This window comes from Ochlerotatus camptorhynchus, unplaced genomic scaffold (genome assembly GCF_037179485.1).
Source record: "Ochlerotatus camptorhynchus isolate MF236.1 unplaced genomic scaffold, CSIRO-AGI_Acam_v1.1 ptg000023l, whole genome shotgun sequence".
NCBI classification, from domain to species: Eukaryota; Metazoa; Arthropoda; class Insecta; order Diptera; family Culicidae; genus Ochlerotatus; species Ochlerotatus camptorhynchus.
Window position 1 is genome coordinate 957,140 of NW_027040515.1, and position 16,139 is coordinate 973,278.

Here is a 16,139-nt window from a genome sequence, read left to right on the forward strand (position 1 = left end):
GTCAACACTGAGCTTTTGAAAACAAAGCATTTGTAGGTGGAAAAAAGATTTCAGATTTTACGACCTGTGCAAATTGTCAAAATTATAGGCATAGACAAATAATAAGATTCCAGTCCTGGAAAATAAATAAATTCAAATTCAGGAGCTAAAAATCTCAGACTTAAGAAAAAAACAAGATTCTTGAACTAGCATTTTTTTCGGGATCTTCGACGGTTTTGACGTAGGAATACGTCTTTAATTTCTATACGTGTGTTACATTAAAAAAATGTAAATTCAGACATGTAACGAAAAATCCCAAACACGGATGCAACGATAGAGCGCAAATCGAGCAAACGACCATTGCGAACTCACATGAGCGCGAGCTCAAAGCTCGGTTGATCGCTCACCATTTCACCAATGAAAAGAAGGGAGGAGAAAAGCAGCTATAATAAAAACGCTTGCCAAACCGTTTTCTTCGTCATTTGCTTTGGAGCAACGGACGGATAAGCGTCGGACACGACGTATGAATGGAACAGCACGCATCGCACCAATACGAAGACGACGATGAAAGCACCCACATTGACCGGAAAAAAAGGCTTCCCGTAATAGGCAACATGACTAGGCTGCCGTCATCCGGTCGGAATCGACTTGCACTAGTGTGGCCACCATTTGAAAAACAACCGGTCACTAATTCAAAAACGGAAAGAGTTAAGAACTACACTGAGGCAAAAGAACGTAATAATTCCATAAGAAACACTTATGAATTTTAGCCACATGAAATCGGTATTAATATGATTGATTTGTCTTATGAAAAATAATGGTCATAAACAAAATAATAAAATTGAGCAGACTGGTACCGAACCATGGACGTTGAGTGTGTTGACCACTCGTCTTGCAACGCTTAGGAAAAATTAAATGGTTAAAGGCCTAATACGAGCTATCTCTTGTTGGACAAAAATCATTCATAAGTCACGCTTATGAAATTCTTACGTTTATTTGCCTCAGTGTAAATGATCAACATATTTGTTCAGTCCACTATAGCGGTCCTACGTCAAGCTTCCGTTCGTGCCCCCAGGCACAGACCCCTCTACGTTTTTTTTAATGAGGGCGTCTTCGTGGAAAACCTGTATAAAGAGAGATAGAGAGAGAAGGATTAGTAAATTCCATTTAATTCCAGTACCTTATTTGCTTATCCCTGACAGATACGTGTGTTTCGTCTACAATGTGCATACTTCTTCAGTGCCTTGTACTATTAGTATTAGTACAAGACACTGAAGAAGTCTGCACATTGTAGACGAAATACGCGTATCTGTCAAGGATAAGCAATGAAGGTAGTGGAATTAAATGGAATTTATTAATTCTTCTCTCTCTCTCTCTCTCTCTCTCTCTCTCTCTGTAGCAAATAATGTGAATTTTTCGGCTCCGTGAAGCTACTGTGAATGAGCCTCAACAAATAAACAAACAAAAAATAATAAATATATAATTCGACGGTCTTTGACCAATGTAAGCATTTCGTAGCATAAAAAACGAGACCTCTGACCATCAATTTTTTGGACCACCCTAACATGGAAATGGTCACCCTTATGACAAATTAAAAAAAAAATACGGGTCTACTATTTTGCGATAAGGAACAAAACTCCCAATTTTTACGAAATTCTGAGAACTCATATATCATTTTGCTCTTGAATTGCTGGAATTGCTGATAATATATATTCTCTGAACGTCTTTGGCGTACCGTGCACTTCTTTGAGACTCATTTTTTTACATTTCTTTAAACTTTTCTGATGTTCACTGCTCATCTGATTTGATTGAATTTATTTTCTATTAAAACCTCTGACGTACATTGAACTGCTCTGAAATTACCTATGTTGTTTTGTCCATTTTCTTCTGACGTTTCCTACATTTATACCAAAACGTTTCTGAGGTTCCCTAAACTTTTCTTATCTAAGACTAATTGAGCCTTTTAGAAGATCTTTTTGTGACGTACGCTGACGAACTTTTCTGAGGTTCATATCTCTTTCATCGAATTTTTCTGAGCATCCTTAATTTGATTTCTAAGCTTTTCAGGAATTCCATTCTCTTGTTTTCGAAACTAATTTGAGATTCCTAGAAATTTTTAAAGCTCTCTTAACCATTTTCGTAGCTAATGGGGTGCCAAGGGGACCCCCTCCAGAACTTTTGATGTTTTTTTGACCGGTATTTTCCAAGCGTGTCAAGTTCGAGTTCAAGCAATTAATAAAATTGGACCACAATCAACGATTTTTTTTTTAAATCCTTTATGTTAACTACTTTTTTTATGTTTTGGACTATAAGAAACAATTTTGAGAAATTATATTACATCGATATTTAATGCTATCGATTAAGACGTCTCCAGGCTCTACAAATTGGCCATGAGTCCAAGGATTTTTCTTAAACTTCTGAGAACTTCGTTAAACTTCAAGGACTTCTAAGAAGTTCAGGGAACATCGTAGAAATTGAGGAAACTTAGTTGAAATTCAGGGAAACTCATAGATCTTCAGAAAAATTCGTAGAAACAAGGAACTTGGATAAGTTCTAAAAACTGCGTAGAAGTGGAAAATTTATTTAAGTTTGAGGAGCTTCGCAGAAGTTAAGGGAACAATATTTTATTTCAGGGATGCTCATTATTGATCGGCAACCTCTATTAAATTTCAGGGCACTTGAAATAGTTGTGGAAATTACGTACAAACTCAAGAAATTTCGTTCGTGGAACTTCGCGGAATATCAACGAGAAACGTAGACATGCAGCAAACTTTGTAGAAGTTTTGAGCATTTCGTAGCATTTTGAGGAGCTGCTTAAAACTTCATATAAGTTCACGAAATTTTGTAGAAGATCTAAAAATAGTTCAATAAACTTCTAAGAACTTCAGGGATCCTTGCTTTAATTTAAGTATCTTCGTTGCAGTTTGTCAGAGATCTTATCTCAAAAAAGCTGCATGAGCTTCTTGAAGGTTTTGGGAACTTCGTTAAATTTCAAGGAACTTTCCAGATGTTCTATAATATTTGCAAAGATGTTCAGAGATCTTCGTAGAATTAAGAGAGATGGAACAAATATGGAAATTGGAATATTGGAGGATATTTTGTAAAACTTAAGGCAGTTTTGTAAATGTTCAGGAAACGTTGCATAAGTTACATGATATTCTTTGAGACATCCTTCGTTGACAGCAGGAAATATTCAAAAGATATCCATATAGACGAAGATATTAGTAAATTTCTTTGGATATTTTTCCAAGAATTCAAGTTGATCAAGTTCTGAGGATCTCCAACTTTTTAAAAATTCAAATTTTCTTACAAGACTGTAGGTTTTTCCGGAAGTATTCAAAATTTTCCAGCTAATTGAATCTGATGGAATCTTGAATGATGAGAATCTATATTTTATGGACATGATTGTACATTCTCTATGGAGCGACCCATGTCTTGGTGATTTACAGTGGTGGAAAAAATAATAGGTGCGAGCATATCTCAAACCACTGGCTGCATGTTACTTTATTAAACCATAGACGTATCCAAACGCCATCTCGGTGTTAGATTACATGTCTCATAGTCAATTGTTGGAACAAAGCTAGCTGTCAAAATCCAGCACAGTTTAGCCATAGAGGTAACTTTAAGACTAGAAGCAACAATCAATACGAAACTAACGATTTTAAATTGGCCCACTACTTGACTAGCCTATTGGTCCCAAGCAAACGATAAAAGTACCACATTCTAGTCGAAATTCTAGTACTACGCAATGTTTGTTTTGATTCGCTATGAAAGTTTGACAGATAAAATGAGGGGTTATTGGTTTTTCCTATGTTTCGAGGGGTGAATCGATTAGCTTGGGACCGAAGAGAGTACCAGAGCTGAGCCAAAAAGTTGAGCACGTTATTTCGGGACCTTCTAGTCTTAGAGTTACCTCTATGCTAGAAGGTCCCGAAATAACGTGCTCAACTTTTTAGCTCAGCTCTGGTACTCTCTTCGGTCCCAAGCTAATCGATTCACCCCTCGAAACATAGGAAAATCCACTAACCCCTCATTTTATCTGTCAAACTTTCATAGCGAATCAAAACAAACATAGTGTAGTACTAGAATTTCGACTAGAATGGGAAACGTTAATCGTTTGCTTGGGACCAATAGGCTAGTCAAGTAGTAAGCCAATTTAAAATCGTTAGTTTCGTATTGATTGTTGGTTTAGCCGCGAGAGAAGGTAAACACTGAATTTCTTGATTTTTTAGTGGAAATAATAATAGGTGTAAATTGAAAACTGCAGCAATAAGCAGTTGTTTTTTTTCTGAAGATTGCTCGGAAAGTAGTAAGCTAATGTTAATAAATGAGCAGTTTTCAATTAGGGGAATTTACGTATTCTCGTCAATCTAAGCAGTGTCCGCACTTCTATTAGCATTTTCCCAGCGTCACGCACATATATGACGTGTCTGTTAGTTTACATTCATCTGCTGCTTGCTTCTCTATCCATTCTAATCGACAGAATTCTTCAAAACTGTTTGAAAGGGTTTTTACAACGCTCCAAACTTCTCAGGTGAGTGTGACTATTGTCGGCAGCCTCGTTTTCTTCGGCAACCTTCCCATTAGAACTGCGTGTTAACCAGCTGTTCTATTATCGGCAACTTGAAATCAACCCCATTTTAGAGTACGTATGCTTCATTTGAATACAAATCTGGCATAACAGGACTGCTCAGACGTACACATACAATCAGATTGAAGCTGAAAGACTAAAGAATCGTTTGGATGCATTCAGGGAAGTGTGTTGATGGGAAAACATAGTGAAATTAACGTTTAAATTTTGGTTGCCGAAAACAGTCAATGGGTGCCGAAGCCGACATTTACCCTATATGTTGATGATTTTATCGTTTTATTCAGATAATGGGCCATGGTAAGCACTGAAAATCTGATGAGCGACGGTTTATCAAAGAGTTGCGTGATTGAGGGAAAACTTATAAAGAAATCGCAAAAACTGTCGGCTGCTCACAGAATATGGTAACCAATGCTCTAAAATACCGAAAATCACCAGAAACAAGAGGAAGAAATCGGAAGACAAGCACTAGAGATGGCCGACTAATTCTTAAAATGGTAAAAAAGGATGCTTTTGCGACATCTACGGCTATCAAAAACGAGCTTCAACTGCAAGTAACAACTAGGACAATCCGAAACCGTTTAATTGATAGTCAGTATCGTGATGCTGACAGAAAAACTCCGTTCGTCTCAGAGAAAATTCCACCACTGTAGCTATTTTTTCAAGAATTCGCCCTCCATAAATTAGATGAATTCGGGGCATAAATTCCTTGATTCCTTGAAAGTAGAAGTACCCGGAGCATCTCTACGGTTCCGTGAAGTCTTCGGAAGTTCATTGAATTTATTTTATTAAATAAAATGACCATCCATTATCCGCAACAAGCAGTTATGTTCCACTTCTTGAACGGTTTGAAAACCTTAAATCTCGAGAAAATAGTCAAAACGGGTGGCCATTTGCTATAGTGATAAGTTGCGAATTGTGTTTGGACAGTTGCTGCGAGAGCTGCATATTTTGAAATTTTCGCTCCGCAGTGCTCAACCAGTTCCAAATTGAATCCTGATTAGCCTTCCAAAATTTGAACTCATTTAGTAAGAACCTGACTTGGCACCAGTGTAGGCAAAATCAGAAATCAATTGATATTTTTCCGCTCTCATGCGCTCGCAATACCACGCGTGATATTGGAACAAAATATCATGCTTGATATTGATTTTACAAGCTCCTTTGATATTGCGAGACTATTCACAACATGCAAAAATCAAGCTGAGAGTTGACTCGACACAAAAATGATTCCGTTGCACATCGTTTTCCTGGAAAGAGAAAGTATAGTTTGCTATCTCTTTTTACTCTTCACCGATGGAAGACACGAAGTGACTGCTGCCAGCCGTTATGGAAGTTTCGGTTACATGCGGGTGTAAAGCAAAAATCATGAAACTCATAGCGAATTCGTTTATTATCGGGGTTGGAACCAGTTCCAACCCAGTGCGAAACCGAACTTTTTGTCAGTGCGAACCTCAACCTGAGCTAGGTTTTAAAAACAAACTGACGTTTGTCAGAAAACAAGCAGACCCAATCTTGATACCCGATCCAGGTTGGAACTGAATAATAAACGAATTCGCTATCAATCTCACCACAGTTTGTTGAAAATTGCAGCTGGTGAGTTTTGTTAGCTTGATATTCCGAGCTGCGATATCACAGCTTGCAAAACCAACCGCAGTTGTTTGCTTGTTGATTTTTGTCTACGAAAATCAAGCGTGATCTTGGGCGTTGGTGAGATTTGATTTTTTGATATTTTCCCCACTCTGCTTGGCACAAACCATTTGAAGTTTATTTGGAAATTACTATGGGGTAACCATCATGTTGGTCCATATCTATCTCAAAATTCACCAGTTCACTCTACTTTAGAAAATAATAACTGCGCTTGTTGAAAACCACTTTTCGGTCAAATGTAAGGAGCAAAAATTACACTGTGCAACAAATCTGAACTTTTTTTCTAGGACTGAGAAAGTTGACCATATTTGACTTTCTTGTGGACCCCTGAGTAAAAGTCCTGAACATACCTATACCCTAACACGTCCTAATTTGTTGGTACCGCCCTCTTTATGAATTTTAGTATGTTGTCCCGATGTTGTATACTGCCTAACTAAAGCATGTTACAACATTGCCGTCCAGGAGTTTTTTGTAGAAAATGAATTGAGAAACAATTTTTAGAACATTTGAAAACGATATCTCGTTGTTTTACCCCTCGCCTGGATGATTTTTTTTTTAATTGGGTACCCCCCTAAAAATCTAGAATTCCTGTAAATTCACTGTAAAAACCATAGTATGTGCTGGTATGTTGAGAGTTCCATAAAGTAATTATTTTAACCACCCAAAAGAATGGAAACACTCTAAATTGGATGATTTTAATCATACTTTATTGTTAATTTCATTCATTTTAAAAATATTATTGGTCTTTCCTCATTATAAGAACAACACAATTTTCTAGGACTGAGAAAATTAAACTTTCCTGTTGTTAAAATCATCGCATTTAGAGTGTTTTCATTCTTATAAGTTGTTAAAATAATTACTTTATGGAAATCTCAACATACCAGCACATCCCTACTATGGTTTTTTACAGTGAATTTACATGAATTTTAGATTTTTAGGAGGGTACTCAGTTTGAAAAATCACCCAAACGAGGGGTAAGACAACGAGATATCGTTTTTAAATGTTCTAAAAAAAGTTTCTCAAGTCATAACTTGGACGGCAATGTCGTAACATGCTTTAGTTAGGCAGTATACAACCGACAGGGCTACAAATGGTGAGTCGACAAACTGGAAGGAGTGTTGTCCCAACAGCTCTGGTCCTCACAAGTTCCTACCTCACGCTTCCACGGGTCAGCCGATGACAAAGACCGCCAGCAAAAGATGCTGGTAGCGTAGCCTGGGCAATGTCACCACGATAAAAACATGGATCCGGATCGTGGTGATAGCAAAGTGAGGAGGTGCGACCCTCGAGCGTCTGTTCACCATGGAGGTGCGGCTCAAACAGCGTCTGTCTCGGAGCGAGCGGCTGAATAAGAAATGCTGTATCACGTCAGCTACACCTAAGGTGGCAGCCCCACCAACATGATGTAGGTATCGCGACCCCGGTAAGGTAGCATACTGAAACCCCCAACATTACTCAGAAAAACGAAGAAAGAGAAAACAACGAACGGAATTTTCGGCAACCGACCCGGCAACGAAATAAGGACAATGAATGGAAACTCGGTACTTGGAATGTCAGAACCTTAAATGAACCTGGACGAGCGGGCCTTTTGGCTCGTGAACTGCAAAAAGTGAATGTGAGCGTAGCTGCTATTCAGGAAGTACGGTGGCCTAGATCCGGAGAACGTGAATTCCGGGCGGTGGATCCCATCGCCAACACTTCCTTCAAGTATCATATCTATCACAGCGGTGGCGATAGGGCAGAACATGGAGTAGGGTTCATAGTGATCGGGAAGCAGATGAAGCGTGTTATGCGGTGGAGACCGGTAAGCGACCGCATCTGTGTATTAAGGATTCGGGGCAAATTCTTCAACTACAGCCTGATCAACATCTATGCGCCAACCAACGATAAATCCGATGACGTGAAGGACGCGTTTTATGACAGTCTCGATAAAACTTATGATGAGTGCCCAAAACACGACGTGAAGATTGTAATCGGAGATGCAAATGCGCAGGTCGGGAGGGAAGATTTCTTTCGTCCAATCATTGGTACAGAGAGCCTACATACAGTAACCAATGATAACGGCCTGAAACTGATAAACTTCGCCGCTGCTAGAGGTATGGCCATCAGTAGCACCTACTTTGCACGCAAGAATATCCGAAAGCACACCTGGAGACACCCAAATGGCGAAACTTGCACCCAGATCGATCACATGTTGGTGGATGGCCGGCACTTCTCAGATGTCATTGATGTAAGGACTTTTAGGGGGCCTAACATTGACTCAGATCATTATCTTGTTGTCTGCAAAATTCGGGCGCGTCCATCGACCGTTACGAATTCAACGAACCGGAGATCGATGCGTTTCAATATCCATCGCTTGTCAGTAGAAGGTGTTGCTGCAGAGTACCGCCAGAAGCTTGATGAGCGGATTAGCGAAATCAACGTGAACGAGGACCTCAACAATCTGTGGAACACAATCCACGGAGCGGTGAACACAACAGCACAAGAAGTGATAGGTACAGCTCAAAGTCGACCACGTAATGGCTGGTTTGATGAGGAGTGCCAGAGGTTGACGGATGAGAAGAACGTTGCCAGAAGCCGGATGTTAGTGTCTGGTACCCGGCTGAACAGAGAGCGGTACAAGGTAGCAAGGGCAGCTGAGAAACGAACCCACCGCAGAAAGAAAAGGCAATACGAAGAACGCGTGATTGCTGAGGCGCAAGAAAGTATGGAACAGAACGATATGCGAAGGTTCTACGCGACTGTCAATGATGTTCGGAGTAAAACAGCGCCATCTCCCGCCATGTGCAATGACCTTGAGGGGAATTTGCTGACAGATAAAACAATGGTGGCTGCCAGGTGGAAAGAACATTTTGAGACATTGTTGAATGGAGAGAGTGAGGGAGTATCGAGGAACAGAGTAAACATCGCAGACGACGATCAAGCTGTGGAGCCTCCAACGCTAGACGAGGTTAAAAAGGCAATACGTGAGCTGAAAAACAATAAGGCTGCTGGGAAGGACGAGCTCCCGGCCGAACTTTTCAAACACGGAAGTGAGCAGCTGCATCAAGCAATCCACCGTATTCTAACGAAGATATGGGAGGACGAAGAACTGCCTGCTAGCTGGTTGGATGGCCTCATTTGCCCATTATTCAAAAAAGGGCACAGACTCGAGTGCGCCAATTATCGAGGAATAACTCTTCTGAATTCGGCGTACAAAATACTGTCACGCGTTCTGTTTAACAGATTGAGACCGCTTGAGGAGTCCTTCGTCGGTGAATACCAGGCTGGTTTTCGTGAGGGCCGATCAACGACGGATCAAATGTTTACCCTGCGTCAAATCCTTGATAAATTCCGGGAGTACAACTTGCAGACTCACCATCTGTTTATTGATTTCAAAGCAGCATACGATTCAGTGAAGAGAAATGAGCTTTGGCAGATTATGCTAGAACATGGTTTTCCGGCGAAACTAATTAGACTGATTCGCGCAACGCTAGATGGATCGAAATCAAGTGTAAGGGTTGCAGATGAGATTTCGACCTCGTTCGTGACCTTAGATGGATTGAAGCAGGGTTATGCACTTTCAAACTTACTGTTCAACATTGCTCTTGAAGGAGCGATTAGGAGAGCTGGTGTGCAGAGGAACGGTACCATCATCACACGATCGTACATGCACCTTGCCTTTGCGGACGACATCGATATCATCGGAATTGACCGTAGAGCAGTGGAAGAGGCGTTTGTGCCTTTTAAGAGGGAGACGGCGAGGATTGGGATCACGATAAGTTCTACCAAAACGAAGTACATGGTAGCCGGTAGACAGCGTGGGAGCAATAGTGGTGTTGGTAGTGTAGTGTTGTTAGATGGTGAACAATTTGAGGTAGTGGAAGAATTTGTGTATCTTGGAACACTAGTGACATGCGATAATGATGTTACCCGCGAGGTGAAGAGACGTATTGCAGCAGCAAACAGGGCCTTTTACGGATTACGTAGCCAGCTGAAGTCCCGTAGCCTGCAAACAAAAACGAAATTCGCTCTGTATAAGACGCTGATACTTCCGGTAGCCCTCTACGGCCACGAATCGTGGACGTTAAAAGAGTCTGACCGGAGAGCATTTGGTGTCTTCGAGCGTAAGGTGCTGCGAACAATACTCGGCGGTAAACAGGAGAATGGCATCTGGCGGCGTCGCATGAATCACGAGTTGTACCAAGTGTATAACGGTACGGATATAGTGAAGCTTATAAAACACGGCAGACTACGGTGGGCTGGGCATGTAGTGCGGATGCCGGAAGAACGACAAGCAAATACTATATTCAGCAGAGAACCCGGTAGAGGTCGTCGACTCCGGGGTAGACCTCGGACACGTTGGCTATTTGCAGTTGAGGAGGACATCAGGTCGCTAAACGTTCATGGCGACTGGAAGCGATTGGCTCAGGACCGAGTCCAATGGAGAAGAGTACTTCGTTCGGCGTTGAATCAACCTGGCGATTCGTAGCCCATCAAGTAAGTATCAAGTATACAACCGACATAGGGACAATATACCAAAATTCATAAAGAGAGCGGTACCAAAAAATTAGGACAGGTTAGGGTATAAGTACGTTCGAGACTTTTACTCAGGGGTCCACGAGAAAGTCATATAAAGTGAATTTTCACAGTCCTAGAAAGTCTTGTTGCACAGTGTTATTAATTATTCAAGTTACTGATGTCTTATGATTATGCTCAATCAACTGTTCAGCAGGCAACATTGGTGTTTATGGCGCGTAGAATAGAGGACAAAAATCATGGCTACTATGTCACACTGCAGAATACAGTGTTGCCCACAATACAGTTGCTTAATCTTGCCATAATATTATCAACCTCTTGAACAATTAATAACTATTTAATTTGACGTTTGGCTGAATAACGATTTTCTGCAAAATTGAAGCTGATAAAAATTCCCATAAGAATAAAAATAGACCTTGTTAACAGTGCAATATGTAAAAGGCTAGAAGACAATGAACAAAAGTTTTGTTTACCCATAGTAATTTCCATATAAACATCAAACGGTTTGTGTCAAGTCAGTTTCTTATCAAATTAGTTTAAACTTTCGAAGGCTAATCAGGACCCGATTTGAAACCGTTTGAACTCTGTGGAGCGAAAATTTCAAAAATTTCTAAATATGCAGCCATTCCATAGCAAAACGATATAGTAGTTCGGGGCTGTCCATAAACTACGTAGACAGTTTAGGAGGGGGGGGGGGGGTTGACAATTATCCACGGCCCATACAAATTTTAAAATTTTTGTATGGACAATTGTCTACGCAGGGGGAGGGGGGGGGTCAAGAATCCCAAAAAACTGTCTACGTAGTTTATGAACAGCCCCTTCTCAGAATTTCGTATTTTTTTAGTTTTTCCTTATCGCGAAATATTAGACAAGTAGTTTTTATTTTGTCATTAGGGTGACCATTTCCATATGTTGTGTAAAAAAGCCTTAATTTACAAAGAAAAATATAAAAACACATTGCGCCCTCTGTCTAAAAATACAATCAATGTTTTTCAATACAAAATCCCATTTTTTTAGCATCGATGTATTTTTTCCTAAAAAATATTTTTGATTATCTTTTGTTTGATGTTTTAATCTTTGAAATAGGCCCATTGGTGCAAAAATTATGAATTTATAAAAAAAAAGTAATTCTTTGAAAAAATCGATTTTCGGACCACCCTTACATGGAAATCGTCACCCTAATGACAAAAAAACGGGTCTATATATGTTGCAATAAGGAACCAAACTACCAATTTTTACGAAATCTGAGCGCCACTACACCGTTTTGGCTGTATAGCGAGCTTTGACAGTGGGTTTTGTGAAGCTTTTTCCACAAACAAACAGACGTAACTCTTTGAAAAACTTGTTCTTGAAAACATAGTATCTCAAAACATATAACCTCAGTAGCGACATCTATCTGGCTTCTCGCGGAAAACAAGCTTGCTCGCTAACTCGTAAACAATATTGCATAAAAGTTCTATAGAATATATAGAAACGTCAAAGTGATCCGATGCCAGCGCTGCGGCGAGTAGTTCGCGGAACTGATAATATTCAAGTCAACCGTTAAATGCATGAACGAAGATACACAATGAAGAGTTACGTCTGTTTGTCTGTGCTTCTTCTAAGTATCACAATACCCAAAACCAGTATCTGTCGAGCGAGTTGGTACCGCTATAAGTGCCTAAGCCTACCTAACGGAGCGTCTGTCCGTTCACTATAGAGGTAAAACTCTGACAGCGTCTAACTGGCATTCAACGGATGAATAAAAAGTGCTTATCTCCAGAAGCCATACCAAAGAGAGCAGCCCCAGCACGGTGCATAGAGCCAATCAGTACACTCTGCACCTCTAGCACCTTGAGGTTCATCTGAACTTCTCTGGGAAAACACAAATGTTTCTGTGCTTCTCTGAAGCTCGCTGATCTTCTTTGAAAGTTATGAACCTGTTGCAGTCATGACAAAGCTTTTCAGTTCGGAGGAGATTCGGAAAGTTAGGACGAAACTCAGCGAACTTCGACGATTTTGGGCGCACGTTATAGAAATGACAAGGTCATGGAAGTTCTAAAAGGTTTTCAAAACAACAGGAATTTTGGGACTTCAGAAACATTCAGGAACCCAATTGCATTGAAGAAATACAGGGAACCTCATACATGAATCTACATTCGATGATTTAAAGAAAAAAAATCTGAGCAAACAGAATGAAGTTGACAAATTATTCAACAATTCTGAAAATAATTCTTGGAGTTCAGTAGCATTCAATCCGTGTGATTTGAATAATGTCTGAGAGTTGAGTCGCATTCTGGTTCATTTAACAAGCAATCAATCATTTTACAAACAGTCCCTTTTCAAATTTTACGCGAGATTTTTCCAACACAAACAAAAACGAACATCTGGCAACCCTGGCGGCATCGCGACGAAAGACTGTATGTGCATGTGTGAGAATGTGAATGTGAATATGGCACTGCTTTCGAAAAAAACGGATCCAAAAAAACATGGTAGGCGAACTTGTTCCTCAACAATGAATTCGTTTATTGTTTTTATTTTTGTTTACTTCTTTTTTTTTTAAAGCCAAGAACATGTGTCTGTGTTCTACTATATGAATATATATATATTTTGTTTTTTTTTTTTGTTTTCGTTTAATTCTAAATATTTGTTTTCACTATGATTTTTGCTTTTCTCGTTTCTTTCAACAGGATATCGTTTAGTTTTTTTTTTTTTTTTTGATTCAATCAATTGACAAGCAATGGCGGCGAGGGTGAAATTATTGTCGATTAATGGTTGCGCTTTTCTAAAAATCACCCCCTAATTTGTGTGATTGCACTCTTTTGTATTGTTCAGGTTCTTAATTTTTCGTTGTCAGGCAATTTTTTTAGCACAAAGCATAGAACAGAAAACAAATAAAAATGAGCAAAATGGGCGGGAATGGCGGGGAGTTAAAATACCAACATGACTTAGAATGGGAACGAAAACAGAGTCGAACTGCGTTTCGCCTTACAAGACTTATGTATGGCACGACAAGCAATGTTCTGATATCTTTTCAAGCAAAAAGCAGTTCCATACTTTCTATTGTGTCAAACTCCTATCAGTGTGTTTTTGTGTTTGCGCGATCGACCACATGCTGTTAGGTCTGTTCCTATAAGTGTCTCTAACTTCGTGCGTACCCCCATCACTGAAGAAAGCTCGCCAGTCTTATCACCGAGCAGCGAACTGTCATCCAAAAATGGAGATACGCGTGAAGTAATCCCTAAATTGTCCCTAGTTGTGTAAGTAGGTATTTCTGTTATGGAACATGTACTGCAGGATTCGGGTTATGATCAAAATTGATTAGTAATGGTTTGCGACCCTCGGGTACAGGATTTGGCAGCGGTTACCGCCGATTTGCTTGCTCTGTTTGACCAGTTCCAAGGCTTTGCAACGCACCGGCGAAGCCCTGCGGGACAGTCTAGTAACTTTACCGGCCTGTTTCCGAAGGAGTTCGCTAGACTGCTGCTGCCGTTCGTCTGAGCTCGTCGTCCAGCAAGCTTTCTCACGGGCCTCTGCCGAATCCTGTACCCGACGATAATGATAGACAGGTCGCCGGGATGTGCGGAAAGAAAAACAGCAAAGAAGCAGGTCCAATTTGGGGCCAAATCTCGTGAAAAGCTGCCGAGCGGGTGCTACCGCCGGCTGGCGTAAAGCGTTTTGTCAATTACCTTCCTTCTTCTCGACAGGAACATTGTCCTCAGGTTGAGGAGTAGGCGAACGATCCCGTGGGTCTCGTTTTGGTGTGGTCGAACGGGACCGGGACTTGGACGAGCGGTGCCTTGGAGGCGGAGCCGGACTGATTGCACGCGGATTAACCGGTGCTGAAGACGACGATGAGTCAGCTATCGGAGACGGTCCGGCGCTGACCGTTTGCTTGATGCGGCGCCAGATGTTCTCAAACGAGTCACGGCCCATGTAGTCGATATTACCCGATTCCCAGCACTGGCGGCGCATGTGCTCTTCGTAGGTTTCCTGCTCGACGGACTTTGGCTCGCCGAGGTGTAGGTGCGCCAGCGCTCCAGCAAGGCCACTCTATAGACGGGACGATCGGAAAGAGAGCAAAATAGGGGAGATTGATTTCAAGGCGACTGTGTAAGGTGAACGGAGTTCCCAAGATGAATGGATACTTTTATTTTTCGGATGACCTTCGTGGGTGAACGAACGAACACACTCTCTCTCTCTCTCTCTATCTCATTCTCTTTTCAGATGAAACACGAAACATTCGGCATAACAGAACACAAATTTTATTTGTTTGGATGGATTGGTTTGATTGGTGTTTCCCGGTTCCCGGCGGTAACATGACTTACATACATAGACGGTTCCTTGCAACACGCTTTGTTTATGAATAAATTCTAGAGACCTTTTTGACGTTTAATAGTCTTTCTCTATCTAGCACACATGGATGAATGAACGGATTGTTTTCCCACTAATCTGTTTACCTTTTGCTCGGACTTGTTCGATTTAAATGGTGCAGTAGTGTGCACCGACTAAACGTCAGAAAGCTCTAGGGAGTAGCTCGAACGGTTTGAAGGTTATGATGTACTCTATTATAGCGAATTTGTTTTTGATTCAATTCCAACCTGAATCGGGCATCAAGATTGGGTCTGCTTGTTGTCTGTCAAACGTCAGTGTGAACGTTTGTTTTTGCAACTTGGCTCGGGTTGAGGTTCACACTAACAATAAGCTTGTCACACGGGTTGCTATGCTTGGATAATAAACAAATTCGTTATTAGACTCCACTAGCACTAGATTTTTTCCGAGAGCGAGCGACCGGAGAGAGCACGCACACATTTTGAGAGATGTGTGGTGTGCATAAGAGAGCCTCTAGCTCCATGCAGTTCGGATTTTTGGTTTTAAAGCATGAATTCTCAAGCATTTCGCTCCAAACGACACTTAGGCTGTGAACCATTTGCCGAGTTAAATTTAACTCGTGGTTGAAAGTGACATTTCAAAAGTTATTCTGTAAAGGGTGAACACGAAATTATTGCGACACATTCAACAGGGCATAAATTTTTTACCATTGGGTAAAACTCAACCAAATTTTGCGCACTTTCTCATTGATGTGTATTGTGTACATGCTGTCAAACTCGAAGTCGTGTTTTTCGATTCAACGAAAATGGAGGTGAACCAACGCGAGTTGAGAGAACAAATTCTTTCCAAACACCTGGAATTTCCTGACCTGTCGCACCGGCAGTTGGGAAAAATGTTGAACATTCACCATTCAACCGTCTCCAGAGTGTTGAAGCGGTTCCAGGAGCGGTTGACGTTGGACCACGGCAAAGGAGCTGGAAGAAAACCGGGACTGGAGAACAAAAAGACGGAGGGAAAGGTGAAGCGGATGATTAAAGCAAATCCCAACGTCTCAAGCCGTGATTTGGCTAAAAAGATCGGCATGTCGCAGAGCTAC

At 40.9% G+C, this 16,139-nt stretch overlaps 2 protein-coding genes across 15 annotated transcripts in view; one reads left to right on the forward strand and one right to left on the reverse strand.

Annotated features, from left to right (window-relative positions):
- Positions 1–16,139, forward strand: part of Asap (ArfGAP domain of ASAP) — a 480,120-nt gene that overhangs the window by 230,183 nt on the left and 233,798 nt on the right. The window lies entirely within an intron of this gene.
- Gyg (Glycogenin) overlaps positions 1–16,139 on the reverse strand; it is a 131,768-nt gene that overhangs the window by 50,678 nt on the left and 64,951 nt on the right. For all 14 annotated transcript variants that reach the window (XM_065228490.1, XM_065228483.1, XM_065228467.1 and 11 more), the window contains one exon: positions 14,401–14,764. In XM_065228490.1, the coding sequence (XP_065084562.1) occupies positions 14,401–14,764 (364 nt within the window). The remainder of the gene's footprint in view (positions 1–14,400; positions 14,765–16,139) is intronic.